This window comes from Astyanax mexicanus, chromosome 17, assembly GCF_023375975.1.
Source record: "Astyanax mexicanus isolate ESR-SI-001 chromosome 17, AstMex3_surface, whole genome shotgun sequence".
NCBI lineage: Eukaryota > Metazoa > Chordata > Actinopteri > Characiformes > Acestrorhamphidae > Astyanax > Astyanax mexicanus.
In genome coordinates this window covers 34,521,778-34,536,460 of record NC_064424.1, presented here as the reverse complement: position 1 = coordinate 34,536,460, position 14,683 = coordinate 34,521,778, and the positions used below count along the sequence as shown (strand labels likewise).

General features: G+C 36.3%; 1 protein-coding gene across 3 annotated transcripts; it reads right to left on the bottom strand.

Annotated features, from left to right (window-relative positions):
• Window positions 1-1,924: 1,924 nt before the first annotated feature.
• si:dkey-71d15.2 (SH3 domain-containing kinase-binding protein 1) lies at window positions 1,925-13,285 on the bottom strand. 3 transcript variants are annotated; one of them, XM_015600994.3, is made up of 8 exons: window positions 13,028-13,285; window positions 9,685-9,788; window positions 8,619-8,675; window positions 7,226-7,323; window positions 7,081-7,107; window positions 3,946-4,097; window positions 3,165-3,228; window positions 1,925-2,203 (listed from the first exon to the last, which is right to left on the bottom strand). In XM_015600994.3, exons 2-8 carry the CDS (start codon window positions 9,713-9,715, stop codon window positions 2,165-2,167), a joined length of 468 nt encoding a protein of 155 aa, XP_015456480.1. In that variant the 5' UTR covers window positions 9,716-9,788; window positions 13,028-13,285; the 3' UTR covers window positions 1,925-2,164. The 3 variants fall into 3 exon arrangements, with proteins under 3 accessions (XP_015456480.1, XP_015456477.1, XP_049322063.1); XM_015600991.3 differs by having other exon boundaries at window positions 8,619-8,711; window positions 13,028-13,284; XM_049466106.1 differs by lacking the exon at window positions 13,028-13,285 and having other exon boundaries at window positions 8,619-8,671; window positions 9,685-9,758.
• Between the last annotated feature and the right edge of the window lie 1,398 nt (window positions 13,286-14,683).

The following is a 14,683-nucleotide window of genomic DNA, read 5'->3' as shown; positions in this document are numbered from 1 at the left end:
TCAAGCCCTGCCTGACATTACCACTACCATCCATGGCATGGCTGTTCTGTATCTGCTGAGCAAGAAGTCCTCTGACCACGTGAGTCTACAACCAGAACGAATTAATTTAGTCCAGAAAAATCTGATACAACCTAAATGTATACAGTTTTAATACAGTGGAAACCTTCACATCAAGTAAAGCAGTTTTATCAATAAAAATCAGGTTCTTCTGTTATTGTTTGTTTTCTTTTTCCACTCAAGAGGAACCAAATATGTGACCCCTCTCCCTGTCTTTGTTTTCCTGCAGTACCAGCTTGGACAATTTAAGGAGGAGCTATTCAGCGAGGCTGTACCATGTGGCCATATTGAAGAATTTAAGAAAGCTCTCAAAATTTTAGAGGCTGAAGTTGAAAACAGGAACCAGTCCCTTAAACCTCCTTACCTTTACTTAAAGCCAGCAACTGTGGATAACAGTGTTGCTCTGTAGAATGCTGGACTGACCAGTGGGGGTCTCTGACAGTTTCTTACTCTTATATGCAGATGTGAGATATTTTAAGATACTTACATTTTTTTCCACTTTATCTTTTGTTGCCACTATATGGCATAAGCCTTGTACTCAAGAACATGTGAGCCTAACAGATTTGAGATTTAAATAAGAATTTTGTGTTCAAGTGTTTAAAAAGCAGTTCAAAAAGAGTTGAGGTGTGTGCTGTTCCTCATCCTCCCCGTGTCGGGAGCAGTGCGACGATACGAGGAGTCCTAATGAGTGGGTGAGAGGATTTTTTGATTGGTGCTTCCTTCCTTTTGTTTACTCTAAAACTGTGCAACACATCAACAATATTTCACTTACGCTGATTGAAATTTTAAAAAGAGTATTTCATCTTTACTTTATTGTGTTGGATATCAGATCATTAAAAAAAATTAAAAACAGTTGATTTGTCCAGGGGTGCCCACATTTTTGCATTCCAGTGGATTGATGTTATTAAAAAAAATAATGAAACTTTCCTGAAGTGAGTGTAGTTTGATTGATTGATTTATATGCAAATATATTTTAGTTATGAGTTTGTATTAATTTGCAGTGATTAGAATATATTCTTAGTCATAATAATTGAAAATTAAATTATGAAATCATAATTGAAAATCAGAATCATATTCAGGGTAAGTACTGCTCGTTTACAAAAGCCTTCTAAGATTATTAGTTTAGTTTGGGTGTAAGATAAATCATATTACGCCTACGTTATAGAACTGTGGGGTTTATCAGGGCAGAAACAGAATGAAGGCCTGATAAAGAGAGATAGAGGTGAGTGTGATCTGAGGTGACAGTAAACAGAGGTGAGAGTGGCCTGGATATACAGTAGACATAGGTAATCAGTAGATGGAGAGGATCTTGGCCGAGGTAATCAGTTGATGGAGCTGAGAGTAGATGGAGGTAACAGTAGACATGGTATCTTTATTCTTTTATTTTAATATTTTAATCACATTTTTTACTATTTCTTTAATTGTCTTTCTTTTCTTCATTCCTTTTCTTCATTTTGCATCAAGAAAACTGTTTTTGGCTTGATTGTTCTCTGAATAAATCTGGCAAAAGCAAATTAGATCTCCGGACTGGATTATTTTGCCAAATCTATGATGAACATTTAGTTTTGTATGTAATTGAATTACTTTAGCTTTTATCAAATGAATCCAGGAATAGGCCAAAACACAGGTATACAAACAGACATGTTAAAGGTGATCAGAGATGCACATATCCTTATAAATATTATGGTGTGAATGCCAAAGCACACAATGCATCCCCAACAGCAAAACTGCCTCACCTGGATTGGGATGAGAACTCTTTTCAAAGAAAACTATAACTATAACCATGGCTCCAATCCCGCCTCCAGTGGCAATCATTTGTGATCAGATTACCCAGGCTGCATGTTAATGCCAGGTGTGAATACGTCAATAATAATATGTTGTATTTTATACAGAACATATTTAATTTCAGAACAGTTTATCACAGTCTACCACAGTCTGTCACAGGCGGGTTTGCAGCTCAATGTCACTCCTGAACCATCCAGTGTTTCTGAAAGCCTTAAACACACTGGATCTTTGATTCAGGTTCAGCTCAGAGGTAAATCCAGGGTCAGCGTATCTCCTCTGAGTCACAGTGAGATCTGTTCTGTCCATTTTGGTTTGATGCAGATCACTTGGACATGTGTTTCTTAAGACGATCAACTTCAACCTGGAATCAAAGTACAGGAGAACGGTGTAGCTCAGAATAAAAAAGAAATAAATGATCAAATACGAACAGTTACAACGTTCAGGTACAGAATAAAAAAAGTATTCTGTATTTTGTTTTAACTAATAATTAGTTTATCTAATAATCCTCCTCAGAACTGATCCAATTGACTGGACAGCTTCAGTCAACTGGAACAGCGTTCTAAGAAGGATAACTAGTTTCTGAAACTAAACATATCCCCCCCCCCCCCAGCAGTTTAGAGCAGTATTAAAATAAGGTGTGAACACTGCTGCAAATAAAATACGCTTTATTCATTATTACATTGCAAATATAAAAGAGGGATTGGCACATTATTTACTGGTCAAAATGGCAATCTAAAAGCTGGTAATAAACAGATAATTCATGTGTTTCACTAATGCAGATTTTTATCACACCTGTTTTTCTGTCTTGTTAAACAGTTTCCAGAAAAAAATACAGGGCTAATATAGTAAAAAAGAGTCACACCTGGTGCTGAAAGTGCTCCTGTCTCTCTTACACTCAGCTCTACCAGTGATCTTCAGTCTCCAGACTACACTACCAGAATAAACCACTCACTGACATCACACCCATTCACAATCACATGCCACTGCACAGGGCACCTCCAGGAAGTCAGTCACCGGAATATATATATTGACATATATATTGACTCCCACACCACAAGCTCATTGCAGAGTATTGATGGATTCATCCCATATTGCTGCTGTTTACTTCTGTTGGCCTTGCTCGCTCTGACTATCCCATTGTCTTTTTTTAATTAATAAAGTATATTTTGATTTGTATTTTTGCATTTGTCAGAGTACTTCCTGATCTTAACAAAAAGTAAAACTGTGTTTAATAATTTAGTTTTTATTTTACAGTTAGTTTTATTAAACCCATATTAATTATATGTAATTATTGATCAATTTGTAAATGCACACACTCTTACCTGCAGCGATAGGCGCATTTTCTTCTCCTCGTCCAGTTCGTTCATCATCAGTGTAATCTCTCTCCTGAAACACAGAGTTCCTGATCAGCTGAGATCATCTACAACTCCACCAGATACATCCTGCATAATTATTAAACTACATCAGCGAAGCCTGTCCACATTCTATTAATATACACACAGCTTAATATAACAAGCAACAAGCCTGAAATTAGATGTGCCCCCGAATCATTTGTTTTATTTTTAATAAAAATGTAGTTATTACTAAAATTATCATTTTGATCACAAATAAACACGAACTAAATATCCGTATAAATTATTTACATTTAAATAAACTAAAAAATGCCTATAAAATCAAATATCAGACAGAAAAACCTCATCATAATACTCTGAGTACACTGAGGTAACTTAGTCTGAGAATACTCACCTTTATTTAACAAATCCTGCATTTTACAAAATGTAGTTTAAAATTTATATATTAAAAAGTATACGTTAAAATAAGTTAAAACAATGATTTATATGTAAAATCTATAAATCCATTTTGATTAGTTACATGACCATCACCACATATAATTCTGATTTTCTTTTACCAATGATTTTATATCTATAATTACATTTATACTAGTAAAATCTCTTGTTACAGCTATCTATAATTACTTTAAGATACAGATGTCTCCACTGTCTAAATCCACCTTATGCAACCACCCTTACTCTAAATGAATATTAAACACCTGGTGAAGCTGCCTTTTAGTATAGTAAATATGGTAAAGAATGGTGTTCTGACTTGTGCTGATTCTTCAGCAGCTCCAGTTCTCCTCTCATGTCGTGGATCTCGTCTCTGAGCCCCTGTAGAGTAGCCGGGCCGGACGGAGGAGGTCTGGGCTTTAGTGCTGGTCCAGAGGAGACTGCAGGAGATGCAGCAATCGCAACAGGCTCCTGTAAATATAATTATAATACGTATTACATTATTAACTACAGCTTACATTCATGTATTATTCAGTGTGTCGAAGTAAACGTATAATTATTTTACTACATTAGTATTGTATTTTTTATGTTTTATTCTAATCACATATGTCTTTAAAGTTTGCATGTTTGGTTCCATATGATAAATGGTTTCAAAGTAACAACCACTTGGTCTAATTTGTTCCATAGGAGTAAATGACAGATTTTGTGTGCAAAAGAAATTATATCAGGATGGCAAAATTCAGTACCAGTCAAAAGTTTGGACACACCTTCTCATTCAATGTTTTTATTTGTTTCTTTTTTCCTACATTATAAATGAATACTGAAGTCATCCAGACTATGAAGGAACACATATGTCTGGATTCCAGACTGGAAGGAAGACATGTAGTAACTTAAAAGTGTTAAACAAACTAAAACACTTTGTAAAGTATTTAGGTGCTCTTATCTGTGCTTCTGTTAACTTGCGGATTCTGAGGCTGGTATCTCTGATGAACGTATCCTGTACAACAAGGTAACGCTTGGTCTCCCTTTCCTGGGGCGGTCCTGATGAATGCTAGTTTCATCATAACCTTTTTGATGGTCTTCACAACTGAACTTGAGGATACTTTCAAAGTATTTGAATTTTTTCTGATTGACTGACCTTCATTTCTTAAACTATTTTTTTGCTTTACTTAGTTGAGTAGTTCTTGCCATAATATGGGTTATACAATTACTCAAATAGGGCTATTCACTGTATACCAACTCTACCTCTTCACAACTTTACAACTGATGCTCTCAAACACATTAAGAGACAAGAAATTCACGTAATTAATTCTAAGTTCAGCACAGCTGTTAACATGTCTACTATCAGCTACTTTATTTGTGTTAAATATTGATATGACATTGCAATGGCCAAGGACTTAGTAATCACCCCTGGATATTGCAGTATACCATCAAAACCACTGCAAGCATTTGAGATATTAAATAAACACCTAGCAGCATCCTAGCAACCACCTGGGATACCACACTGATTATCTTAAAACCACGTGCAAGAAACACCTTAAATATCTAATCTATCTACAGAGTAACTGCGTGTATATGGTGATCAGTAATGTTTATAAATATATATATTAAGTTGTATGAAGGTTTGGATGTTTTGGTTGGAGGTTATGATCAGTATTTTAGATTTAGCAGCAGTGCTGTGATTCCTTATCGCCACTAGAGGGCAGCACACACAAAGTCTTTACCTCATAAAGCTGGATTTGAACACAGTCATTTGCAATGCAGACATTTTAGTCTAACACAGGGGTGTCAAACTCATTTTGGCTGAGGGCCACATTTGCATATTGGCTGTCCTCTGAGGGCCAGATGTAACTTATAAATATAAGAAAATGTAACCAGATGTAATATAAAATGAATGTAATTACTCCTTAATGTTAAATAACTCTCAATATATTATTTATTCAATCAAAAATTACAGTTGCATGGAAAAAATGCTTGCTGCTCTATTAAAATAAATCCTTTTAATTTGTCATGTTATGAAATCCAAAAACTCCATCAATCAAGAACCAAACTAGTCAAGTGAATAGAAATGACATAAAATACAAGTTATATTAACTTTGAACAAAAGTTAATATATGGCCCGCGGGCCGGTACTTTGAGACCCCTGGTCTAACGTATAAGAATATGATATAAATAAGAATATATTACTTGTATTTTACATGTTATAATGTATGGAAGCCCATTCCTGCCACCTAAAAAATAGAAATAATCCAGCACATTCTTTTTTATTATTATTAAGTAAATTGCTATCTCAATATTTTGACATAGTAAGTCATTATTTTGAGACACTATTTCAATATTTTAAGATACTATCTCATTATTTTGAGATGCTATCTCAATATTTTGAAATACTAAGTCATTATTTTAAGATACTATCAATATTTTGAGATAGTAAGTCATTATACTTATACTTATACATTATACTCATTATTTTGAGATACTAGTAGACTGTACAGAGACAGAAGCAGGAGAGACAAAGACGCAAAGTGGATACTATTATTGAGGACTGCTTTAGACATGCTCAATTTATTAATGATTTATATAAATTAATGAACTAGTCATAATATATATTTAAATTACAATAGAATGTAATATATACTGTATTTTTCACACTATAAGGTGCAATGGATTATAAGGAGCACTATCAATAGACAGACGTGTGTTTTCATACATAAAACACACGGGATTATTTTTAAAGTACAATAAGCGGTGTGTGTTAATCTACACAGATTTAATTTTATTTTGGCGAGTAAAGGGCTTCGGTTTATTTACAGTAAGCTTAGATTTTTAGATTTCCACAAAGGCTAGCCAAACAGAGCTACACTGAGAAGCTAACAGTTTTTCCCACGTAGCTTGTTGTAACATGGTAAATACACAGACTACACTCCAATATTACTCACCTCTGAACAGAGAAAGAGCTAACTAGCACTTAGCGCAGTGAGTGGGTAATGCTAATGCTGCTTCAGCATTGCTAGCCGGGGTTAGCGGCAGGCTACAGGCCGATATACTCACCTCTGAACGGCAAAAGAGCTAGTGTTAGCGCGGTTAGCAGCTAAAGCTAATACTGCTCCAGTCTCAGTGCTGGAGAACTAAACTATATAATTAACTATAACGCTGTACTTCAGTGGAGTGGTTTTACTGCTCCTTAAAACCTGACTGGTAAAATGTATACATAAAGTGCACTGTCCTTTTCTGGAAAAAATTAAAGAATTATAAGTGTGCCTTATAGCGCGAAAAATATGGTTTATGATAAGTCAGTAAAGTTTTTTTGTTGTAGTGTTATTGTTGTTCTTACAATAGTTTTTATGTAATTGATGTTTTAAAAAAATATCAGCATACATCTAGTAAGAATGTGTATGTTGTACATGTTGATTGAATTCAATGTATAGTGTAGTATTATGTTTGTTTTACTTACTGAAACTGGAGTCCTAATTTCAAGTATCTGTGAATTAAAATATTAAAAATAAAGAAAAACACTTGGTTTTAATATCAACAGAAACGGTCAAAATAAACAGAGAAAAACGCGCGCGTGTGTGTGTGTGTGTGTGTGTGTGTCTTACTGGCTTTCCTCTGCGTGGTTCTGGTACAGTATGGAGAAATTTGAGGGCAGCCAGGTCAGGTACATTCTCCTCCCAAACTACTGACTCCTCAGCACCACCTGCAGGACACAGAGGGAGCAGCAACATGAGGAAGAACTGTACAGGCCCCAATACCATAAAAATATATTATATTCCTATATATTTCCTCCAATAATACAGTGTGATAGCTCAATCCACTTAGTTTACAACAGTGTATCTCCGCCTATTTAGTTTATACACAGCAGTGTATAGGCCAAATAGATTGTGTGTGTGATATCTTCTATATTCTATAGTTTGAGTGTAAAATTAAAGGTGCAACAGAGGCTGTGTGTGTGTCATTTAAGAGAATGCAGTTCTCCAGAAAGCCATACTCTAATGGCAGTACTTGTCTTCTACAGAGACAAGACAGTGTATTGTCTGTGTGTGTGTGTGTGTGTGTGTGTGTGTGTGTGTGTGTGTGTGTGTGTGTGTGTGTGTGTGTGTGTGTGTGTGTATGTGTGTGTGAGAGAGAGAGAAGATGCAGTGAGAACAAGCTAAAAATACTTTGACAACAAAATAAGAACACTCTGACATTTTGAAAACAAACTGAACTCTAAAAGAACACATTAAGCAAACACTGAGAACACTCTTAGAACAGTGAGAACCCATTAAGAACACTGAACATACTCTGAGAACACACTAAGATCAGACTAAGAACACAGTGAGAACAGTTTGAGAACAAACTGAGTAATTGAGAATATATGAAGAACACAAATAGAACACTCTGAAAATATACTGAGAACACTCTAAGACCTCACTGAGGACACGGTGAGAAAGCAGTGAGAACACTCTGAGAATATACTAAGAACAATCTAAGACCTCACAAAAACACAATGAGAAAGCGGTGAAAACACTGAGAATATACTGAGAACAATCTAAGACCTCACTGAAAACACAGTGAGAAAGCTATCAGAACATTTTAAAAAATATACTGAGAAGACTCTAAGACCTCACTGAAAACACAGTGAGAAAGCTGTCAGAACACACTGAAAATATACTGAAAAAACTTTAAGACCTCACTGAAAACATAGTGAGAAAGCTGTGAGAACATTAAAAAAAATATACTGAGATCACTCTAAGATCTCACTGAGAACATGGTGAGAAAGCTGTGAGAACACTCTGAAAATATACTGAGAACACTCTAAGACCTTAATGAGAAAACAGTGAGAAAGCCATGAGAACACTCTAAGATCTTAATGAAAACACAGAATAACACAATGAGAACACACTGAAAATGCTCTAGGAACTGAGAATATCCTGAAAATAACTGAGAGACACTCTAAGAACGGACTGAGAACAGTCAGAGAACACAGTAATGAATGGCAGATTCACTTACTAACATGATTATAAAGGCTGGTGTTCTCCAGCATGTGCTGTTCAGAAGTCACTCTTCCTGGGGAAGACACAATGCCTTTAAAATGTTCCACATCTGTCAGACAAATTAAACAACAATTGCAAAATACTGTTAGAATAAATACATGCTATAAATATCTAAAAAGAGTCAGCATGCACTGTTGCTGATTAATAGAAGAAAAAATAATGTTTTAAACACTGTTTGGACTTACTTTTGCCACACTGACGGTAGCTGGCTGGCTAATTGCTAACTAAACTGCCATGGTTATTTTACGCTTGGCAAAAAAATGCAAAGAATTTTGTACAGAGGCACAAAAATGAACAGCACAACATCACATGATCAATAATTAGTATAATTAACTAGCTAGCTGCCTGACAGCTCAATTACAACTCATCTATCTCACATCTAATAAAGATGACCAGTCTGTTCCCGCCATGACTGGTAATCACTTTATTACGACGTTTAGCTCACTTCTTAAAATATAACACAATAGATTTAAAAAATGATTTTTTGGGGAAAAGGTGGCAATAAGCACAGGGGAAACTAACTGTCAAAAAATTAGATGAAAAATTGTCGGGGCTGTTTGGCACAAAAAAATATATGCACCCAGAAGACCTCTTGTCCTGGAATAATGGTGAAATAACTGCCAAGTTGCAAAGATCATGTCATGATCTTTCGCAGAGGATCATAAGTGACCTTATTGATTTGATGCCATGCCGTGTTTCGGCTTGTATAGCTGCCAGACGTGGCTTAACTACTTACTGATTTGTAAAATTTTCATGCCATAACTTCTTAATAAAACAATCTTTTGATCTGAATTTGTAATCATTTGATTATCTCCTCATACATACTTTACATACATGTTAATTTCTGTGATAGTAGCTTGTTTCCTTCTGGGTGCATATTTTTTTTTGTATAATAATACTGAAACCAGCCAGCAGAGGTGCTAGACCTGTGGTGACATTACTGTTGAAAGATGTTGTACAGTTCAGGATTTTTTGTTTAGTTGTTTTAAACTGGCTGGTAGAAGAAAGTGAGGTGTTCTCACCAGCGTACAGTCCAGAGTTGTAGTTCCCCATGGTCAGCTGAGGAACTGACCAGGGCAGACCGATCCAGCAGAGGGCGTCAAACTGAGAGCTCGAACACAGTGAACTAAAAATAAAGAGAAAAAAAAAAACATAGATTGGAAATCATATATTAACCTCTGTTTATTTATTAGGTCATAGAAGACAATACCACCCCCAGTAGACAGTGATCACAGTGGGTGGTAATAATGGTGATTGCTTGAAGATGCCCAAAAGGACACTTGACGATTTACAAGGGCACACTTGGATATGTCAAAAAGGACACCTGGAGATGGCAAAAAGGACATTTGGAGATCTAAAAGAGGACACTTGAAAATGCCCAAAAGGACAGTTGGAAATGCCAAAAAGGACACTTAAAGATGTACGAAGGGACACTTAAAGACGCAAAAAGGGACACTTGGAGATGCCCAAAAGGGCACTTACAGATCTACAAAGGGACACTTGGAGATGCCAAAAAGGACACTTGGAGATCTACAAAGGGACACTTGGAGATGTCAAAAAGGACACTTGGAAATGTCAAAAAGGACACTTTTAGATGTCAAAAAGGACACTTGGAGATCTACAAAGGGACAAGTGGGACATCAAAAAGGACAATTAAATATGCCAAAAACAACCCATGGAGGTCTACAAGGGAACACTTGAAAAAGCACAAATGGACATTTAGAGACCCCTAAAGGACTCTTGCAGATGCCAAAAAAAACAAAAACAATTGGAGATGCCCAAAAGGATATATGGAGATGCCAAGAGGACACTTGAAGATGCCCAAAAGGACACTTGGGGATCTACAAAGGAAAACTTGGAGATGCCAAAAAGGACACTTGGAGATATACGAAGTGACACTTGGAGATGCTCAAAAAGACACTTGGAGATGTCATAGAGGACTTGGAAATTTACAAAGGAACAGTTGGAGATGTCCAAAAGGACACTTGAAAATGTTCAAAGGGATACTCAAAGAGACCCAAAAGACAACTTGGAGATCTCAAAAAGTGTCTTTTTGAAATTGCCCAAAGTAACATTTCGAAATACTATTAGACAGCCACCCAAAGGATGTGCTTTACAGTAGAGAAAATGGGATGTGGTGCTAGATAGTGTTCCCTACAGGTAAGAAAACATAATGAAGTGTCCAGTTCGGTGCCCTTTTAAGTGCCCACCAGTGGATTAAATGTGATGTGGTGCCCACATTCGTATATAAAAATGAAGGAAATAAGTGCACAGTATACGCACAGAGATAACGCTCAGTCTATATCTGTATTTAATGATGAGCACAAACAAAGAATTTAGACCTCCTGAACTGACAACATTCTACATACCAATCAGTCCTGCCCACATAAGGGATGATGACAGGACATATTACAGTTCTTCAGTGTGCTTTGTTGCTAAACTACAGTGGTAATGTTTTTTTTTTCTTTTTGCATGTTTGTCACTCATGTTTTAGACCATCAAACAAATTTAAATATTAGTCAATACAAAATGTTTTTTCAAAGGTTTTTATTATTAAGGGAGAAAATAATCCAAATCTACATGGCCCTGTTTGAAAAAGTGACTGCCCCCTAAAACTAATAACTGGTTGAGCCACACTTAACAGCAACAACTGCAATCAAGTGTTTGCAGTAACTTGCAATGAGTCTTTCACAGCGCTGTGGAGGAATTGTGGCTCTACTCTTTTTTGCAGAAGATTTGTAATTCCGCCTCATTGGAGGGTTTGAGCATGAACGGCCTTTTTAAGGTCATGCCACACAGCATCTCAATAGGATTTAAGTCAAGAATTAGACTAGTGACTCCAAGTCTTCCAAAGTCTTTTTCAGCCATTCAGAGGTGGACTTGTTGGTGTGTTTTGTATCATTGTACTGCTGCAGAACCCAAGGTTGTTTTAGCTTGAGGTCACAAACAGGTGGCCAGAGATTCTCCTTCAGGATCTTTTGGTAGACAGCAGAATTCATGGTTCCATTTATTACAGCAAGTCTTTCAGGTCCTGAAGCAGCAAACAGACCTTGATCACAATACCACCACCATATTTTACTGTGGGCATGATGTTCTTCCAGAAATTCAGTGTTACTTTTATGCCAGACAAGTGAGGCCTGCAGTTCTTTGGATGTTGTTGTGTTGTCTTTTGTGACCTTTTGGATACGTCATTTCTGCCCTTTTGGGGTCATTTTGGTCACTGTTCCACATTTTCTCCATTTGTGGTTAATAGTTCTCACTGTGGTTCGCTGAAGTCCCAAAACAATAAAAATGGCTTTATAACCCTTTCCAGTCTGATAGATCTCAATTACTTTCTTTCTCTCTTGTTCCTGAATTTCTTTGGATCTTGGCATGATGTCTAACTTTTGAGTATATTTTGATCTACTTTACTTTGTCAGGCAGGTCCTATTTAAGTGATTATGTAAGAACAGGTGTGGCAATAATCAAGAGAAATTGAACTCAGGTATGATAAAACACCGTTACATAACTTTTTCACATAGGGCCAGAAAGGTTTGGATTTTTTCCTCCCCTAATAATAAAAAGCTTATTTTTTATGGACTGCAGTTTGTGTTCACTTGTGTTGTCTTTGTTTAATATTTAAATTTGTTTGATGATCAAATAATTTAAGAGTGACAAACATGTAAAAAAAAAAAAAAAAAAAAGAAATCAATTTTTAACAAACAAATTTTCACACCTTTAAAAATGAACCTCCGATCAGATTCAGGAACGTGTTGTGGAAGTTGAAGATACCCTGTAAGGTTATTGGTGATACAGGTACATGACTACAGGGCCAGGAGCCACTTTGTAATGATCTACTGCTGGGTCAGCATTACTGTGAGCTGTCGAATGTTCACCTAGTGCTCAGCGATCCACAGCCTTTAACACACTTCTATTAATAGGTAGGAGGTCTGCTATAATCCTACACCACTGCTGGGCTGACTATTGTCTGAGCTAAATTTATCTGAGGACAACACGGTGCTCAAGAGCACCCATACACTGACTGACTACAGCTTTATTATACACAGCTTTTACTGTACCATGCTATATAACATTTATTTTATATCAACATTTATTTGTACAACTTTTTTATAGCCCGATTTTGTTATACCCAGCCTTTATTAGCCACTGTTTTTTTCTTATATACAGCTTATTTTTACTCTATTAAAAAAAGCTTGTTTCTTGTTTTAATTTTGTTCTGTGTAAGTAGTTACTAGAACAAATTCCATGTATATTGTCCATAATAAATTTACTAAAAAGGGTTTTAGGGAAAACCTAATAGAACACTCAAAAAGCATTAACTACACAGCTACTTCAAGCAACGCTTTGTTAAACGATAATACTCACTGGTTTGATCTGATCCATCCACAAATATTTAGATGTGAAACTACACAATCTTGGTTTCAATACTTGATCAAATCTGAAGATGGAGCTCCTCCAAGGTATACAGCATTAAATCTGACTGTCCAATCTTCAGGAGTCTCTCCTCCTTATTTCTCACTTCTTCAGCTCCCTTCCCTCCATGACAGCCAGCTCTCTCAGTGAAGGGGCACAGCAGCTTCTGCAGCTGTGTGGTTAGTGGGCAGTGCCACCCCTGCTGTGAGGGTAAACAGGGCCAACCCCTGCCCTTACAAGGAGCCCCACCCCCACAGTTAAAATTAAAGGTGCTAAAAGGGTTCTGTGTGTCTGAGGTCAAAGAACAAGGGTGTCCAGTCCTGGTTCTTGGCAGTACGGGTCTCAGTAAGGGTCCCTTGTGTGTTTTGCATTCTCATGTTCTTGCCTGGCACCATCTTCCACTGCCCAAGCTGTATTCCAATATAATATGTTTACAAATTACTCTTAACGTTTCTGGATGTGTTCTTGCTCCTCCCCCTAAAAAACAAAGATGCATCAGTTGGTGGCTGATTACCTTTTCTCTAAGCGTTTTGGAACTGAGGACACTAATTGTTGAAGCTTTGTATGTGGAATATTTTTGTATTCTTGTTTGATGTACAACTTTAATTGGGATTGTAATAAGGATTGTATATTTTCACACATAAAAGCTGTCCGAGGGAATTCAAGTAGAATTCATTCAAGGTACATATTAAGAATTATTTTTCATGTTTTCCTTAACTGATATATGAGGGTTTTTTGGCACATTTTTCAATATAAAAGCTGCTTTTAAGGTTGAATTAGCTGCTTGCTATTCTAAGAAAATAGCTAAATTAAACGTACTTATTTGTATGATGGTTTTCTACAAGTTTTATTATGCTTGATATTGTTCTAGGGGGGCAGTGCCACTTCCACAACACAAATGGAATCTCCTCCTTTCTGCCAAAATGCGATAACAAAGTGGCACACTAATGTAAACACTAATTTTACAGTCCGACTCTTTTAAAGCAATATAAATGTACTGTTCAGTTAAGGACAGCAAAGGCCTTAAAACTGTGAGAATACGTTGATTTGTTGCAATTTATAGTACTTCTTATAAATCTGTAAAACCTGTAAGAATTCTGTCCGTAAGAAAACCTACAAACCAAGTAAGAAACTGAATAAAAGGGATAAATAACATTTTAAATCACAACAAAGTGCTTAATGCCCTCATAGCACTATCAGCTAAAATGAAATCGGCTCCTTTAACATGACCACTGGCCCTAGACTGGCCCCCCATTTGAACCACCACTGACATGGGTTTGACTGAAAATGAATATAAAATTAAAATTCAATTAATATTTAGTAGAAAATTAATGAGACTCTTGTAGAAAATATTTAATTATAATGTAAAATAATAATAATAATAATATAAGCAAGCTATCTATAAATGTGTGTGTGGGGGCAGGGTGGGGCGGTGGGGGGTACTAAGAACAGACAGTGAGAAGGTGGCTCCCCCTGGTGGCTGTGGCAGGAATAAAAAAATTCTAAAAGCAGCAAGTTGTAGCGCAGAAAACAAGCCAAAGAGTCTAAAAGCGGCGAAAGTGTTCAGTTTTATTGCAGAAAACGGGCCAAAGAGTCTAAAAGCGGCAA